At 47.3% G+C, this 16,661-nt stretch overlaps 1 protein-coding gene across 3 annotated transcripts in view; it reads right to left on the bottom strand.

Annotated features, from left to right (window-relative positions):
* The window catches only part of LOC128891518 (ras-related protein Rab-37-like), a 79,307-nt gene that overhangs the window by 44,332 nt on the left and 18,314 nt on the right, over positions 1 to 16,661 (bottom strand). For 2 of the 3 annotated variants that reach the window (XM_054151048.1, XM_054151039.1), the window contains one exon: positions 8,208 to 8,318. In XM_054151048.1, the coding sequence (XP_054007023.1) occupies positions 8,208 to 8,318 (111 nt within the window). Of the gene's footprint in view, positions 1 to 8,207; positions 8,319 to 16,661 lie in introns of those variants that run through there. The other variant, XM_054151042.1, reaches the window with a different exon arrangement.

Genomic DNA, 16,661 nt, shown 5'->3' on the forward strand with positions numbered 1-16,661 from the left:
TTACGTAAATCCTGCGGGGGCTGTTACATAAGCGCTTCTAGTTTCGTCGGAGCGTCGGTTATGGGAAAAATGATGTAACGTCAGAATTCGCGGGTCGTTATCCCGTATTATCCGCTGGAAAGACGGAAACGGGTCTCCTGCTCGTCGTAAAATTTCTCTGAACGACCGAGGATGCCTTTCTCCGCGACTTTCGACACGGCTAGGGGTCACCAACCCGAATCCTTCCAGAACACCCGTACTCTAGATCATAACAAACGAATGCGCGGTGAGAATTAATCGCAGAAATTCTTACAAGGTACGGGGCAGTTCAAATAACAGGTGAACGATACATACGGTGAATACTGTGGAAGATAGGAACAATTTTATTTTTATTTCGTTCATTTAACACCGAAACTTACCACAAGTGCGTTTAGCTTCGACGAGTGGAACGTAAGTGCATTACTTGGAAACGTTACCGTGTCGAATGGGGAACGCTCGTTAATTCTGGCCTCGATAAATTCGGATTACGTTTTACTGGGAGCCGGCAGGCCGACGGCGAATTAAGGGCAACGAATGAAACGTTAAACGAACTGTCCCCGACACTGGCACGCTGTGTCATAATTACTTCGAGTTACTGTCCCGTCCGTAACCGTGTACCGTTTCGAAGAATCTAATTTCGCCGATTCGAGTTGCACGATTACGTACTGCCCACTGTCGCAAATAAATTCACGAACGATCGAATTCGCCGGGACGGATCGCGCCGACGACCGTGGATCATGTCCGCGACGATAAATTGGCGCGTTCGATCGAAGGAAAAGCTGATCGCACCCGATGGTAACGCGCTACTCGAACGGAAATGTTTACGAAAAAGGAAGATGACTTTATCGATGATTTATTTGTTTCGCGCAATCGTAGTTGTCAACGAGCTGGCAGAAGCTCGTTTAGAATTTCTCGAGCGCGAGCGAATGCCTTCTTCGTCAATGCGAGCTTAAACTCGTTATCGTCTGTCTCATATCGGATCTCCCTTTCTGGAATTACCTTCTCTTGCAGGGAGAACACCGACGACGAGAGACTCTCAAAGGACTGAACGAATAATCGCGAAACGATCTTGCTTCTTCGGTTACTTCCCCGAGTAATTATATTCTTGTCGGAAAATATGATATTCGAGTAGACAAAGAATAGTCGAGACGAGCTCCGTCGTTGAAAGTTGGTTAGAATCGTCGTACTCGGTTAGCTTGTACAACCATTTTACTGTGAATCTATTACAAACTTGTCGCTATAAAGAGGAATGTTTTCCAACGATGCGAACACGAATGCACAGCTCTGCATCGTTGTCGACATTTTGTAACGGAGTTGATGTTGACTACGAAACACCGTGTTGTCCCCGTGACTTTTCAGTTCAAGCTTGTCGCATCAAATTGGGAATTGACGTTGCAGCTGACTTTGTCAGAGAATGAAACACCGATTGAACGAAAAGTCAATTTTTGCGCTCGAAAATGTCGCGTTACAATGCCAGGAGCAGGGTCTACGACAACATCGCGTATCGCGTTTTCGCGATGCGAACAATAACGATCCGCGGAAATGGTGGATATCAGTTCAAAAGACCTGCGACGAACAGACTTTTTTAATCTCGATGTTTTACGTTCGGTGCCAGGGAGATTAGCTTCGGGCTAAAAACGGTAACCGAAATGGTATCGAAGACTCGAGTCGATAAATGAATATCGTCCCGCGCAAGAAACGGCGAGTATTCCGCGCCGAAAATGAAATGATAAATCGTTGCGCGACGGAATCGAGCGGAGGAATCCGTGGGTTCGTTAAAAATCGCGGCAAATTAAACGGGCTAACGCGATAAGATCGAATGTTGGGCGCAGGAGAAGAGGGTTGGCAATTTTTTGTCGCCGTTCCGGGTGGGAGACGGTGGACCGATGAAAGCAAATCGACATAAATATTGATAACCGGTGGCCAGGACGAGGAGGAAGCGGGACACCAGCGTGGAAGGAAGAGGAGAGAGAAAGGGAGTCCGAGTTCGTGACCAGAATAAAACAGCCAGGCCTCGTGCTTGTGCCGCGTGCAGGAGCAAAAAGGTCCGAAAGCGATTCGAGCAACACTCTGGTGCCGTCTCGAATCGGCCGCAGCCTTGCCGCAGAAACCGCACGTCGGCCACGATCATCGAACATCGCTGAAGAACTGCCAAGACTGCTCGGCTGGGCTAGGTACCCCCTGGAATTCGACGGTATACCCAAACGTAGTTCGCGAAATTCATGAACCACCCGTGCCCGAGTTCGTCATCGTATCTTCCATTGCTTCGGAAAAAAATTTGGATTACGCAAAGCATCCAAGTGGAAACACTGTAACGCGAACGTTTATTACAACCAATAACGCTCCCCGCGTAATTACAGATTCATTACAACAGACCGCAGGGGCTCAACACGTTGTTTCATTTATTTATCGATCATAATTCGACCTTTGAATTATATAATATTCCACCCTCGTCCACCCGACACAAGCCAAACGCTTCTCTCGTCGAACAAAGGATCGCATTCGCAAATGCAGTTTAACGTCTTCTTGGTTCAAGGGAACCGCAAATGCACCTCGTGGTTAGGACCGATACAAACACGCCAAGAAACAGACGGGAGAAGCGCAGAAGGCGCACAGGAGTCGCCGATCCGATTTACCCTTTGTGCATTTTCTACAGGGTAAATGTTTGTCGAAGATGCGAGCGCCGCATCGCAACCCTCGTGCGCGCGTTCTCGAACCGAGAGTGCACGAATCGATGCAGACTCGCAGCAAGAAATATGTACCCTCCTTACCTTCGCGGCAGGTAATCCAATCTCGTGATTCGAGAACTGCAGGTGCGCTATCAGTCATCCGCGTAACCTCGGTTTAAACGCGCGTCGTTTTATGCGAAAGGAAAATATCTTGAGCTTTCGTTGCATAATGCGAGGTTTGTTTGATGGATGAAGACACCGCCGCGAGCAACTCGGAACGTGTACTCGGAATGAACCTTCGGCGTATCTGTGAACCTCGTACGTACGCATATTGCCGCTAAAATAATAGTTTTTTTCAGCGTGCCTGTAATGGAAGTTGTTCGTTCTTCCTGAAAACGTCAACATACTCTAACGCAATTTTTCAAAAATCTGCAACTCGAATCTAAGTGTCGGAGAAAGCGAAGGCAAGGAAATTGTCCTACATAAATGGCTTCCGTCATCGCCAACAAAGAACGACGAACGTCTCGGACGGAAATATCGATGATTAATGCGCCCGATTCGTAGATTAGAATCGATACTTTCTACCCAGGTAATTCGACGTCACGTTTGCTCGAATCTGTGTCAACGATCTATCGCCCGAAACAACTTCATCGTCCGCCGTTTTTCTACCTGCCTTAAAATCGAACGAGATCCATCGCCGACGTGAATCGGAACAACTTCTCTCGCGATTCTTCGCACGCTAATGAAAACGCCCTAACGAATTTGCCTTCATTTATCAGGGATATTATCCATTTCGAGATTTAATTTTCACGCCACGGAAGGCCAATGAATATTAAATTCTCCGCAGCACGGAGGGTTTAAAATTCCGCGTGAAATCGTGAGAATGTCGCGACGGGCGTTAATAACCGTTCCCAGATCCGATATAATTTCGCGCAAACAAATGAGCTCGGTTAAAATGCAGAGGAAGCGGTCGAGAGTCGTACGCATCCACTAGGAGGGACCACGGACTCTGACTTTAACGAAGGTGCATTAAACCTAATTGACTGGCCGGATTGGCGACGTTCCAATTACCGTTGCCGCGATTCCCTGGATCCCATCTTCTTAAATCGGTCCAAGACAATCTGCTAGACGAACTTCGGCGTCCTTTTGACCAACTTGGCTCTCGGACCACCTGGACTGCCCCGGAATCGCGCTCGGAAAAATTTACTTGGAACTCCTTTCGTTAGGTGTTCGCGATTCTCTTTGAAATTTCTTTGTTAGAAAAAGGGAGTTTAAATCATCCCGAGGCAATTCACTAGACAAGCTGCTACGATCCTTCGAATCCCCTCAATCTTCTAAGGGGCTTCCCCAACGTCCCGAAAAAGTTAGCTCCCGACTCTTCCTGAATTTGAATGATCGTAGCTTCCCGCGGAAGAGGTCGTTATGCAATCGTATGAATCGAGTTTTCGCGATTCACCTTGGAATTTCGACACGTGGGAGAGGAAAGAAAGCAGAAGGGAGGTTAGCAGAGCGAAAGAAGAAGGAGAAGCTTTGAATCCGCCTCGTCACGCGGCTCAGCCCCACTTGGCACTGTCAGCCTGGCTGATTTATTGCTCTCTGCCCCTTTCTCCATCAACCCCTCGATGGACTGGTTGCTGGATCCCGCTCTCTGTCTCTAATGCTCGAATATTGTTACCAGCCACTTTATCGCGAGCGTTCCGAACCATTTTTTTTTTTTTTCATTCTTACGTTCGACGTCGAAGGATTTGAAAGAACAAGGTATTACGCGAATTTTATTTTACCTTTCGAAATGGAAATAATTTCTTAACCACTTGTACTTCCATTCATTGAAACTTCGATTAAAGAAGCAAGTTTATAGAGCTGGTAGATCGAGCCAAGTTATCCTCCATTCTTTCGTCGGAATTCCTTATCTTTGAGTTCTTGCGCCGATCAATCACAAGATGGACCGCGTCCGACCCTATCGAAACTCTTAGACAATGTTGCTCCTTACGTCAAGTTCAATCGTCCCTCTTTCTTCGTTCATTTCGCTCACCAGGGAGATCATTACCCTTTTTTACCGTATTCACTTCACCCTTTTGCCACTAGCGATTGATCGAGGGTTTCGTTAATGGCTGAACACAGGTGCTACCCGAAATTACCGGATAATGGCCACTCGGCCAATCAAGTTTTGCAATTTTGTAATTTGCGGCTCGTTCGAGCATGGCTCTTGGAACACGGATATCGTGGCCAGACGTTAATGCCACGGGCTCTCCATAAAGTACGTAGCTCGTTACAACTGCTGTCTCGTGCTTGTCATTGGCGCAAAGGAAATACGCAACTCTGGCAAATATTTACAGAGTGAAATGTAGACCGGGGAGCATTCTTACGAGTTTCTCATCTGTGTTTAAAAGCAAACGAAGAATCGACGTTTCGAAGGTTTTAACAAATAAGAAAAATCTTCTCATAACGAAACAAGGGGCCAATTAATTATTTTTACAAATCACTGATAGTCTCGTTCGAGGAACAGAGACGCCTTGTTTGCAGTTCGTTCGAGCGACAATCAACACTCGCTCTTGATTGAGCTTCGTTCTATTTAGAGTGTCGCATTTACACTCGGATACTCTTCGCTGGACGTCGAATCAGCGAGGACAGTAATACGCGTAATAGCCGCTCTACTATTTTTATACCAGGGCGATCGACCGATGTTCTTGCTCGAGCCAAGCAAACAAGAGAAGAGTTATGAAGTCGGTGTATTTGTATAAATAAAGCGCAGTTTCGTTGCAGAATCTCGCGATCGAAGCGTTCGAAAACGAATAAAGCGCTTGGACCGTCGCGCGTCGCCATCAAGCAACAATATTTCATCGAGCGAGAATTTGAATCGTATATAGACGAAGAGGTGGATGTTGCCGTTCGTTCGAGATCGTAGTCACTTTATCGATTCTCGCGGTGTCCGTAAGCGCATTAGTCGAAGTGCACATAGAGCACCGCAGCGCAAAGTTTGAATTGTACCTGTTACTCCGGAGGAGACGAGTGCATTTTGGAAATTGGAAATATTCCCTGGAAAGTTGAATGGAGCCGGGGAATAGAAGCGATTGGAGCGAAAGTTTCTCCATTTCTGGAAAAATTTGCGTTTGAATTGGGAGAGTTGTCCGAGCGTCCTTTCAGCAACTCGTACGTAAAAAGTATGTTATCGTAATTCGACATCCGAGTGTTTATTCCAGAATCCATCGACCGTTCCTTAATTAACGAACTACGTTTACTCGATGATATATATTCGTCGAGATGAAATGTAAATATTCACATTTGAGACTTCCAAAATAATTTTCAAAACGTGCGATATTAATATCGATGTAAGCTACGACACCGTTGATAATTTCCTATCGTGAAACGTGCTATAATCAGCTCGTGTGTACCTTTGGATCAAATCATCCGAGGTAAACAGATTTCAATAGGTCCGCTAACATCGTAAATGATCAAGGTGATCGAGTTACACGGTTCACTCCGTACGCCAAAGCCTGGCTCAAAACCTAACAGAGGCGTACTGAATTGAATAGTTACGGAACGGCTTTCACCGAATTCGCGATTCACGAGTACGGCAGGTGCGATTCCATCCATTGTCCTCCGGGTTCGCGCCTCGTCTGGATTCGCGAAGGATCCGCTTCCTCGATCCGCTTCCTCGATTCCCAGGTTCCCGTTATTGTACCTCTTCGCATATTTTTACTCTAAAATCTGTTTTAAATTAATTTCATTTTCACGTCTCCGAACGCGCGATTTGGACGCGGCAAACAAATTGATAAGCGCATTGCGTTTTCTCGGACAAAATAATGGTTTTACGTTTCCTCGCGGGAGATTTCCGATAACGGGACGAAAGTTTCGCGGGAAAGCCGCGGCGGGACACGGCCATCACGAGATAGACACGTGTTACAGGAGAAATCTGCGACCGAGCGGTCGCTTGATAGAGCAATTTCAACTTTCTCGACGATACGGTACACTGTTGCCTGGATAGCTGTCTATCTCCCGCGACTGGAAAGTGCGGTATCGTAACGCTGCTCAGGGATCAACGGAATACTAATCTCTGCGCGGAGTTTACATTAATTTAAAGTTAAACGTAAAAAGGAATCTGTTCGTTGCTCGTCCATAGCGTTATATCGTTCGCCAGCGAGCAAATTTTGCCTTCTTTGCAATTACAGCATAGCGATACGAACGACGTACCAAGCAGGGTATTACAAAACAATAGCAAATTGTACCTGTACCACTTCATTCGACGATCCCGATGCTTTGGCAGATAGCAAACAGTTTATTGCAATCACGGTACCGAGTAATATTCAATAGAATGTATGTAACGAGGGCAGGTATCATCGCACATTGCAATCGAATGCTGCTTGCGGTAAATGTATCGTGGCTACGTTCCACGCGTACATAGTTATGAATAAACAATAGGTGCTCTCGCGATGGAAAATTATAGCCGAAGCGCATCGTTACGAATCTCGTTAATTTCGAATATTTTCGAACCGTCCAACGATATATTTGAAAACGAAAATAAAGTATTTCTTCTTTCTATATTGATTTCCAATGGGAAGTTTCAATAGAACTGTTCGCGCGTTATTTTCAGAGGTCGGAACGGACGAAAAGCCACGACCAGGATAATCGCCTCGCGTTTCGTTTATTTTACAACGGGACACTCGTGAAATCCGAAATTTATCTTCGACGCGAAATCGCGCGCAACAAAGTGAAGCTGACGTCGAACGACTTTGACGGAAAAGCGACGAACGGACGACCATAAATTTCGCGACGCGTGTAAATACCCGTGGAGGCCGGGTGTAAAAGCATCGCGCGGCTGTTGGCCTCATGCATAAATGCATTGCTCACATTGGCAGACGCTGATACAAGCAGTCGTCGCTCTTCTAGCTCGCCAACGACCTGTTGTTGTCATCGCTGCTGAGAGGACCAATTACGATCACTTAACTCTTTGGGGCACAGCTGACTCGATAACCTGTTCGTTGGAACCTTTTTCCCCGCGTGATGGGTTAATCGGTATCCCATTTCAAACTTTCGAGTCGGAGCGCGTCAATATACTTCATCGAAGTCTAATTACATGTGAAACATACTTGTAATCTCGTGAAAGATGAAGCTATTTACGCATCAAAGTCGGTTATTACAACGTCAGGAGTTCCCTTCTTCCTTTTTTGCGACGGTTCGATTTTCATATCGTTAGCGTGACTTACTCTATTCGCAAGCCGAGTCGAACAACGTGGTTTATACCAACGAATAGGTCGGTTCCGTGCCCCAAAGATCGAAATCCAGTTCTGCGAGAGCATTTTAGGAAACCACGGGACAAAGTACACGAAATATAGGAAATCGCTCTCACTCTATGTTTTGCTACGCATTTCGCTTTGGGACATTCATCCAACCGAAAATAACATAAGCGGACGGTTTGCTGAAATATTTATTGCAGTCAGTAGTATCGCGTCGAACGTTCCTGTAGTTTCCAGCTTTCGTCCAAACAAATAAATAAATATTGAACGTTGGTCTTGTACGTACCGTGAATCCGATGCCAACGGTGGCTGCGAAGTTTCCGGGTTGAAAGCTCCCTGTATCGAACTGAACTAACAGAGAGGTCTTGCCAACTCCGCTGTCGCCGAGTAGGATTGTCTGCAAATAAAAGGCACTGTTAGTTCTCGATACGGGACGAGCCCATCGAGTTCTTATTGAACTAAAGCCAATCGCGGTCGACTAACGCCTCGTTGAAACCGTTTGCTCAAACGCGGTGATAAAATCTCTTAAATAGCAATCGTTGGTGACCGATGCATCCCAATTCGCTGGGATAAAGGTCAGAAACATACGATTAAGATCGAGATCGTAGAAATCTCGTCTCGTCTCGTCTCGTGCGCATCACTAGATATTACATAACGTGCTTCGCGGCTTCCGACGCGTCAGGTGTCTCCCAACGGTTCGTAGTGAAAAATAGCGAAAGTTATTATCGCCGTGGTTATAATTCATCTTCTTGAGGAACCAGGCGATAATGGCGCCCATTCGCCGAGTTCCTTTCACGTCGCGACGCCTACAATCGGCTGCGCAACAGCCCTGTAACTGTGTATAGGCGTATACCTGTAGCGAAGCAGGTGCCACGGTGGCTCGTAATGCAATAATCTTCCGCGTGGCCAGGTCAAACGATTATTACCGGCTACAGGTGTTAGTATCGGCAAAGGAGAGCCCCGGCAACAAAGTTGACTGCCGACCGCAGCCTTTATGGGACCACACAGCGCGATACTTAACGGGCGAAATCGAAGTGCGCAGTTTTGGTAGCGGTCAAAGGAACAACGGAAAAGATGGCGAATCAACCGGAAGCAGGATTCTTCGGAATGCAGCTGACTAGTGGGTTAAATTTTAATTTCATACTTGGCAAGTTGGGAATAGCTAGTTGCGTCCCAGCTTAATCGATCAAAGACTCGGTCGACTTGATGGATCGAGGAGCCCGGACATTCACCACGCGTTGAAGAACTCTTATATTTCATTATTGATGACTCTCTTTGCTCGAGAGCGTCGCGTAATTAAAGTCGACAAGTAAGAAGAGGTTCGACGAAGCCTTCTCGCATCGCGGCAACGTCCAAAGAGTGGAAGTTAAATATTTTCAAAGTTCAAGCGTAGAGAAACACCGTGAAAGTGTTATCCCACTGTTTGGGTAAAGAATGGAGACGTCGATATCGCGGCAGAGTCTGGCAAGTGTAGATTGGCTATTTTCAAAATGGAAGGAAGAGAACAGTTCTGGTCCGTCCGCGGAAATGTTATCTTTCTAGTCGGGTAGAAGGTGAAGCTTCTCTTTCGACGAAGTTTAACGAGTGCAAATTGCTCCTTTCAACCCTGGACCTGAGAAAACGACACTGATAGGCAAAACCAGTCAAGTTGGCAAGTACTACCTCCGCTACCAGCTTGATCCATCAAAGACCCAATCGACTCGATGGATCGAGGACCTGTTTCCTGCCGTGGAGGATCGAAAGGTGACCAAATTACACGTTGGAGAACAAGTCCCAGCTGCCTGTTTGTATCGCGCGTCGCGTATCCCGCGGCTGATGCAGGTGAAGGCAGTAATGTAACAATTTGGCCCGTGCCGCGGGTCAAACGACGAGTTCCGTTCCAGGCGTCGAGGCGATTGCGCGATGCGTTTCGAAAGAGAAAGGCCAGGGAATTTCGAGCCTGTCCACCGACGGATGGAAATCTGTGAAACGCGGCGGTAAAAGTCATCGGCTGATTCTCTTACCTTTACGAGCCGCTTGTTTATGGGCGAAATTGGGCATAAGTAATAATTTCGCGTCCGGTCGCTTCCGTTGTGCCTTTTTGCCCCGTCACTTTTTCTTTGTGCGCAGAGAACGGAGAACGAGGGGACCGAATTGGATTAGGGTCGTTTTCGATTCGTGGGGTCCGCGTTCGGATAGTTGCGGTCAGGTTTATTGGCGACCATTTTAGTAGGGGTTATTCTCCACTTTGAGAGAGTCCTTTTTTTGATGTTAGCGAAAGAAGCGATTATTGTTTCGATTGTGTTCCCTTAGCTCGTCAGATGTCAGAAGTTCAGCGAGGACATTCAATTCGTGTAGTCTTTTAACCCTTTCAGACCTGATGTCCACAACCGAGGACACAACATTTTTTTATTGTGAATGTCCTTATTTGTGCACACGAAACAAGATCAGTTTTCCTCGAAAGCTACACTATTAGAATTTTTTTTAAACTTTTTCCAAGTTCCTAATTTTAGTCGAAGTGTAAAAAACAATAATTAAGGTCTAAAAGGGTCGATACAGTGTATTATTTTCTTTTACATTGCGAGAATAAAAATGAGATGGATTCAACGTAGAAAGAAATGTCCGCGAATCCACATGGATCCTAGTCGATCGAACGTAGCAGCTCTTTTCCATCGTAGCGGCATCTCGAAAACGATTGTCCTTCGTTCGACGAACAAATGACGCTCGTTCCTCCTCGACGGGGAAAAAGCTCGCGATTAGAAGGGACAGGAGGAACCATAAAGCGAAACGGTGGCTTTGTGACCCTCGCAAAAGGCGCGATCGCTCTTTCGCGCGAATCAGGCCATCGAAACTTGGTCGAGTTCGTTTTTCGTTCACGGAGTATTGGTTTCCCCGCATGAACGACTATGATCGACATCGATCAAATGATTCTCTCCGGAAATTTCGGCCTGGCTGATCGTCTGAAGCTGGCAATCGAAGAAAGGGCTCGATCCTTGCCGTTAGCTCTGTTCTCGACTCGAAGAACTCGAAACTTTCGTTCGGTCGATTAACGAATTGAATGGCGTAGGGAATCCTGTCGAAAGGATCAAAGTATAAATAGGTTAATTAAATCCCCTCAAGATTCTCGTCAGGCGGATCGAAGATTATCGAGTAATCTAGATCCTTCGACTTCCGATTGAACTGTCTTTCAATCGAGTACCGTTTGACTAGCGTGTGCTCGCCAATCTCCGATTAATCTCACGAGTGCTCGCGGTTGTCACTTTTCCACGGCTTATGAATCACTTCAACGACGCAGACAGTGCTGTTAGCCACGGTGCCCGTGACGCCAGATTACAAGCGACGATCGACGTTTCGAGGCTCAAATTAAAGGCCGATCGAATCCGTGCTGTCCAATTATGCTAAGCGCTGAACCTTCGACTAATGGCCTCGCCTTCCCGTCGATCGGCACGAGAAACAATTAGCGTCGATTAACCCTTTTCGCTCCGGCGACGTTTAGTCGAAAAATCGCTGCATACGCACCGTTAATATTCAAAGGTAATATCAGAACCAGATACACATGACACCGATGGCATTAAATCTTCCAAAAAATCCACGGTGCAATTTTCGTCGATCCTGATGACGTTACAAAAATAAATACCACGATAAATTAAACATTATTCGGACTATTGGAGGCTACATAATCGAACAATCTTGGTAGAAATTTTCGAGAATGTTTGTCCGGCAGTCATCGTGTTAAATTTTTATCCGGATAAGGATCTCGGCCACCTCTGTAAGGGACGCTCGGCATCGCGAGGGTGAACAAAGGTGCTGCCAAAAAGAGGGAACCGCAGCGTTAGAAAGGGAGGGCGAGCGAAACAGCGAGGGACAGAGTCTGAGGGTGAAGGAGAGGAAGAGAAGGAGGGCAGTGAATTAAGTTTCTCCGCCCCTGAGGCCGACGCATTCGCCGATACCCGTCACGACCACCCCCTGGGGGTCCTGCGAATCTTTCAATGGAAATTCTGCGTGAAGGGGATGCCGCCTCGAGGCCCACCGATAGAAATTCCGCGTTAGAGATTGCTGATTCTCGAACAGGGTTGATTCGGTTCGTGAGGTGCATCCCTCGCGATATCCGCGGTTGTCTCTCGCTCCTTTTCGTGATTTTAATTAGTGGAGCCGCGTGGGATCGCAGAGTAAAGAAAGACGGGCGAGAAGAGAGGAGGATAATCGTTCGTTTCCTGGTCTTATTGTCGCGGTGAAAAAATCGATCCAGTTCTACATAACTTGGACACTATTACGCGTACACGCGTAACGACTGTTTGTCACCGTCGTTTCACGGTGTCGAGTAGACGACTGCAACGGATGTAGGAGCCAAACACGATCGTCTACGCTATAATACTGCGATCATAAAGTCGTTGTACCGTGAAGACGAGCCGTAAAGATCGAGGAACGAGATTCGCAAAAACCGTGAACAGTTTCGAGTGGAAAAGATAGTCGTAAAGGGTTCGCGTAAGACTTACTTCGGAAGGAGAAGCAAAAATACAGGAAGCACAGTTTGAAAAATGACGAGACGCTCTTTTTGTACGGGCGAAAGTTAGTCATCGCGACATCCCGGCGTAAAGAAATCGAGGAAACCGGATGTAGTAAGTAGCGATGCAGAAGTGATAGTTAATAAACAAGGAACGCGGCGCAGGCGTGCAAGAGTTCGGCTCGAAAGTTGGCGCGTTAGGACGCGGAGTCGAAAGTCGTCGTAAAATTTACGGCTGTTCGAGGCCATGCAAAGGAACGCGCAGGACGTTTCGACGTGACAATGCCGGACGTGCACTTATACGGGCTGCATTATAATTTGCATTGTGCGCCGGCCGACGCGACTGCGCCATGTGCGTGCACGCGCGTTCGAAAACGCACGAAATATCGCGTTACACGCGCCTCTGCGAGGGCACACGGCTTACCTGGGTATGCGTCGAATTCGGAACATGTGCAACAAGAAGAGAGCAGTGTCTGAGAGAGGGGGTTGTCGCGCGCTGTTCAGTGACTCTCAATGCACGGGGTGCACGACACGCGATACCCTGACAAAGAAGAGTCGCGCACGAAATTGACACCATCGTAATTGCAGCCCGAGAGACAGGAAACCACGTGTCCTAGTATCGTATCGAGTTCAGGACTGCAACGCAGTGAAAATGGAAATGAAGCCTACGACGTTCGGTGGTATTTAGTTACATCTGTGATTAATTAAATAACAGAGGGGAAAAGTTCTCCTTTTCCCGTAAATCCTCTACGCGATAACAGTGCTGCCGAGCGGAACACTTTTCAAAAAGTTTCGGTCGCGAACCCTTTAGACCTTGGCGTCGCGTCGCTAGAAAAAGGGTGCTAACGACGTGTTTTCGAATCCCGTCACCGTGGAAAACGACGCCGAACTCGTTCGTTCGCGTCGACGAGACTCGCTGGATGCATTTCCATGTGCAACGACGCTTAGATGCGCCGATGCACGCGCGTGCAATACGGCTTTTCTTGCTGGCGGCGTCCAATAGCGCGGCAAGGTCGTGCGCATTCGTATGCTAATCGCTTCGGAACGAGAGAAGCAGAGGGAGAGGGCCACTTGGAACGATACCGGAGACCACCGACCGATAAACGCGAACGAGGATAACAAGATTCTGGAAAAACGCTCGCGTTTGCGCTAAATATAGCCGCTTAATTGGCTTTAATTACGAACGTTCGCCGCACCAGGACGCGTGACTCGAGCACAGAATTTTTTTAATTTGAAAGTAGAAAGCGATTCGATTCCGGCGATCCAGGGGGTGAGAGACACCTGGGGGTCCTCCGATGGCGATAACGAGGAACAAAGTCGCGAGAAGGTTGACGATAAGAAACATAGACGTACCGATTAACTTTTATGATCCTGAAGCTATGCATTTTTCGATTGCAAAAGGATCGATGCAGTCCGAATATGGAATTCGGTCGAAATGGGAAAACGGGACTTCGGTAACTGGGTAACAAAGTTTGAACTCGAGGATGGCAAGAAATGAGAACAGTACAAAATTGTACTCTGTCCAGTAATTCGCTTCCCGCGATCGTATTGAAAATCTAGGTAGAAAGTGCGCGAAAAGGGAGACCCTGGCTGATCGAACGTTCGCGGAATACATTACTCAAAAACTCAATTACGAGCCAACAATAAGAAGGAACCCCTCGACCGACCTTTTTCCCCCCTGCGATAGTCGAATGAAATTATTAACCGACCGTCGCGTTTCTTCGGCCATTACCGGGGCAAACTAACTTTGGTGGATTCCGTTCGTTCGGAATTGCAAATTCCCTGCCGTTCGTTATGTATTATGGATCCGATGGCTCTGGTTGGGCAGTTTGATTCGCGAATGAGATTTAATTAATTCACTCCTGGCTGGCAAAAATCGACCCGAACGGTTCGGAACAATAGACGCGAGTAGAGGCAATCTCAGCCACGTGATTCGCGTGGCTTGCTTCGAACGAATGCGTTAAGCCGGAATTAAAGATTATTTTTGTCGGAGAGAAAATATCGCGTGCATCTTATGACGGATAGGCTCGAAGCAGCGGTTCCATTCTTCTTCTTCTTCTTCTTCATCTTGTTCTTTATCGTCGAACCCAGCCGAGCGTTTATCAATTTACAATTCCCAGTTCGGGGAGTCGTTGCCTGGAATAGCAATCGGTCACGCACGCGAAAAACGCGGCTTGAATCCTCCATTCGTGCTCGACCAGTCGCCCGTACGGATTCACGATAAAAGGAGAGTCAACCTTTCGATCGAGCAACGCCAGGTGAAACGCGGCTGCAAAAAGACCTCCGTAGATAGGGACGGTTGCCATTTTTAGGGACATCGTCGGCATTCGGGTTCGAATGCTACTTTGCCACTCAACCTCGTGCGAAAGGTTCTTCGGCGACAAGGTTACAATCTTTTTATACCTCGTGGCACTCGTTTAAACCACCACGAGGTGCATCGTTTACTCGGTACATCTTCGAAAAACTGGTGTCTTACGTTCGTCGTTTAATTGCGCTTCGGTCGCGTTTCTCGCCTTCCTCCATTACCACGAGGCCGCTAACTCAATTTGTATGCGACTGCGCGAGCCCGCCAAATGCACGGCCGACTTGAGGTCAGCGCAGTTTCTAGCCGAGTTCCACGCTTCGAGCTCCCAGGAAAAAATCCTCTCGATCCGATTCCTCCGGTCTCTTCGCGTGATTGGAGAATAAGCCTGGTAGTTGCCTATAATTTAATAATTATGCGGCGATTACACCCGACGTAGGTGATTTCAACGTTCAATTACAGCGAGAACGAGACCACTTTTTATGACGATAAAGAAAACGGAGTACTAGATAATGATAGAGAAAGAGAGACGTTCTCGTTGCTTGACGTCCGAATAAAAAGTATTGATAAATGTTTCAGGCTCGTAACGAGGAGTGACTCGTATCTTAACACGTTGAAATCTTAACACGTCGCGCTGCTTCACATGGAAATGTTTACGGAACTAAAATTTCGTCTCGAGACAATTAGAAACTATACGATCTAACATATGTGGTATTATTTATTTGTGAGTCTTCATCAAAATTTACGAATTCTATCCAGATTTTCTTTTATTGATGCTTCGTTCTTCGAATTATTTATTGAAGTTTCTCGGTGAAGAGCTCCGTCACCTATATGTGGGTGACGTGGCGTTCGACGCGTTAAAGAAATGTAGACTGCAGAAGGGAAGGGTGTTTTAAGAACCGCTGCTCTGAATGCGCTCCTAGACGGTGGCTCGTTATAGGTGAATAGCGAGTATTTTTAACCTCTGTCTCGCAATGTTTCGTACGAGATCGTTCCGTTGGACGTCAGGACGCGTCGTGCATGGAGGAACAGCTTAATCATATCCCGATGCCGGCACCATCCGGCTTACGCATTGTGGCACAGCCAATTGTGCCCTTAATCCGCCTACGTAGCCTCGCTTCCACGGCTACAACAGCGGATTCCGTGGCGCCGCTCGAGGCCTGTCAAGCAGCTCATTGATCGGACCTAGTGTACCGCGAGCACTTGGAATAATATATTCGCTCGTAACACGATCGGCGAGGATGATCTATCGGGATCGAGGCGGAGAGCAGCTGGCGTATATGGTAATTGCACTGGACCAGAGTCTGGAGTGGCTCGCTAGTGGACAGGTTTCGGAGGAAACGTAAAATTACCATCATTAGAGCCAGTACGAACAGAATGTAGTCCGCGAGGACAGATCCTATCGGTTTCAAGCGCTATCGGCAGAGAAAGGTGACGGGCAGAAACGGCAGGTTAATTTTTTTTATGTATTTATCCCGATAGCCTACGAAAAGTGCTTTAACCCTTTGCACTCGAAGACTGCTTTCTGGTATCAGGAACAATCGTTTGTTCTCGATTTTTTGTTAATCACTCCGCTGTTTCCCAGCATCCTAGAATCCGTCAGATATCCGATTACTCCGATATCGCGACTCCTAGTAATTTAATCCAGGCCAAGCAGAGGATGGTCGAGGTTTTACGATCCGCCGGAAACGATTTCCCGATTTGCCTTCGAACCGCAGGGCGTCTGCTGTTTTATGATTGAAGCCAAAGCGGTCACTGCCTCCTTCAAGGATCTCGTCTTAACGCGATATCGTCCCGCGGTCGGATTGTTCCTCGAGGATCGTTAGTCAAGGTTCATTCGACGCTGATTCTTGCACGCTTTCGCGTCGAACTGGTTTCGCGTTTCGAACGAAACCTGCGTTTATCGGCTCGATCGCCAGGCGTTCTCGATCCCCGTGTCGATAAAGGTTCGATCT

This window comes from Hylaeus anthracinus, unplaced genomic scaffold (genome assembly GCF_026225885.1).
Source record: "Hylaeus anthracinus isolate JK02 unplaced genomic scaffold, UHH_iyHylAnth1.0_haploid 12002, whole genome shotgun sequence".
Taxonomy (NCBI): Eukaryota; Metazoa; Arthropoda; class Insecta; order Hymenoptera; family Colletidae; genus Hylaeus; species Hylaeus anthracinus.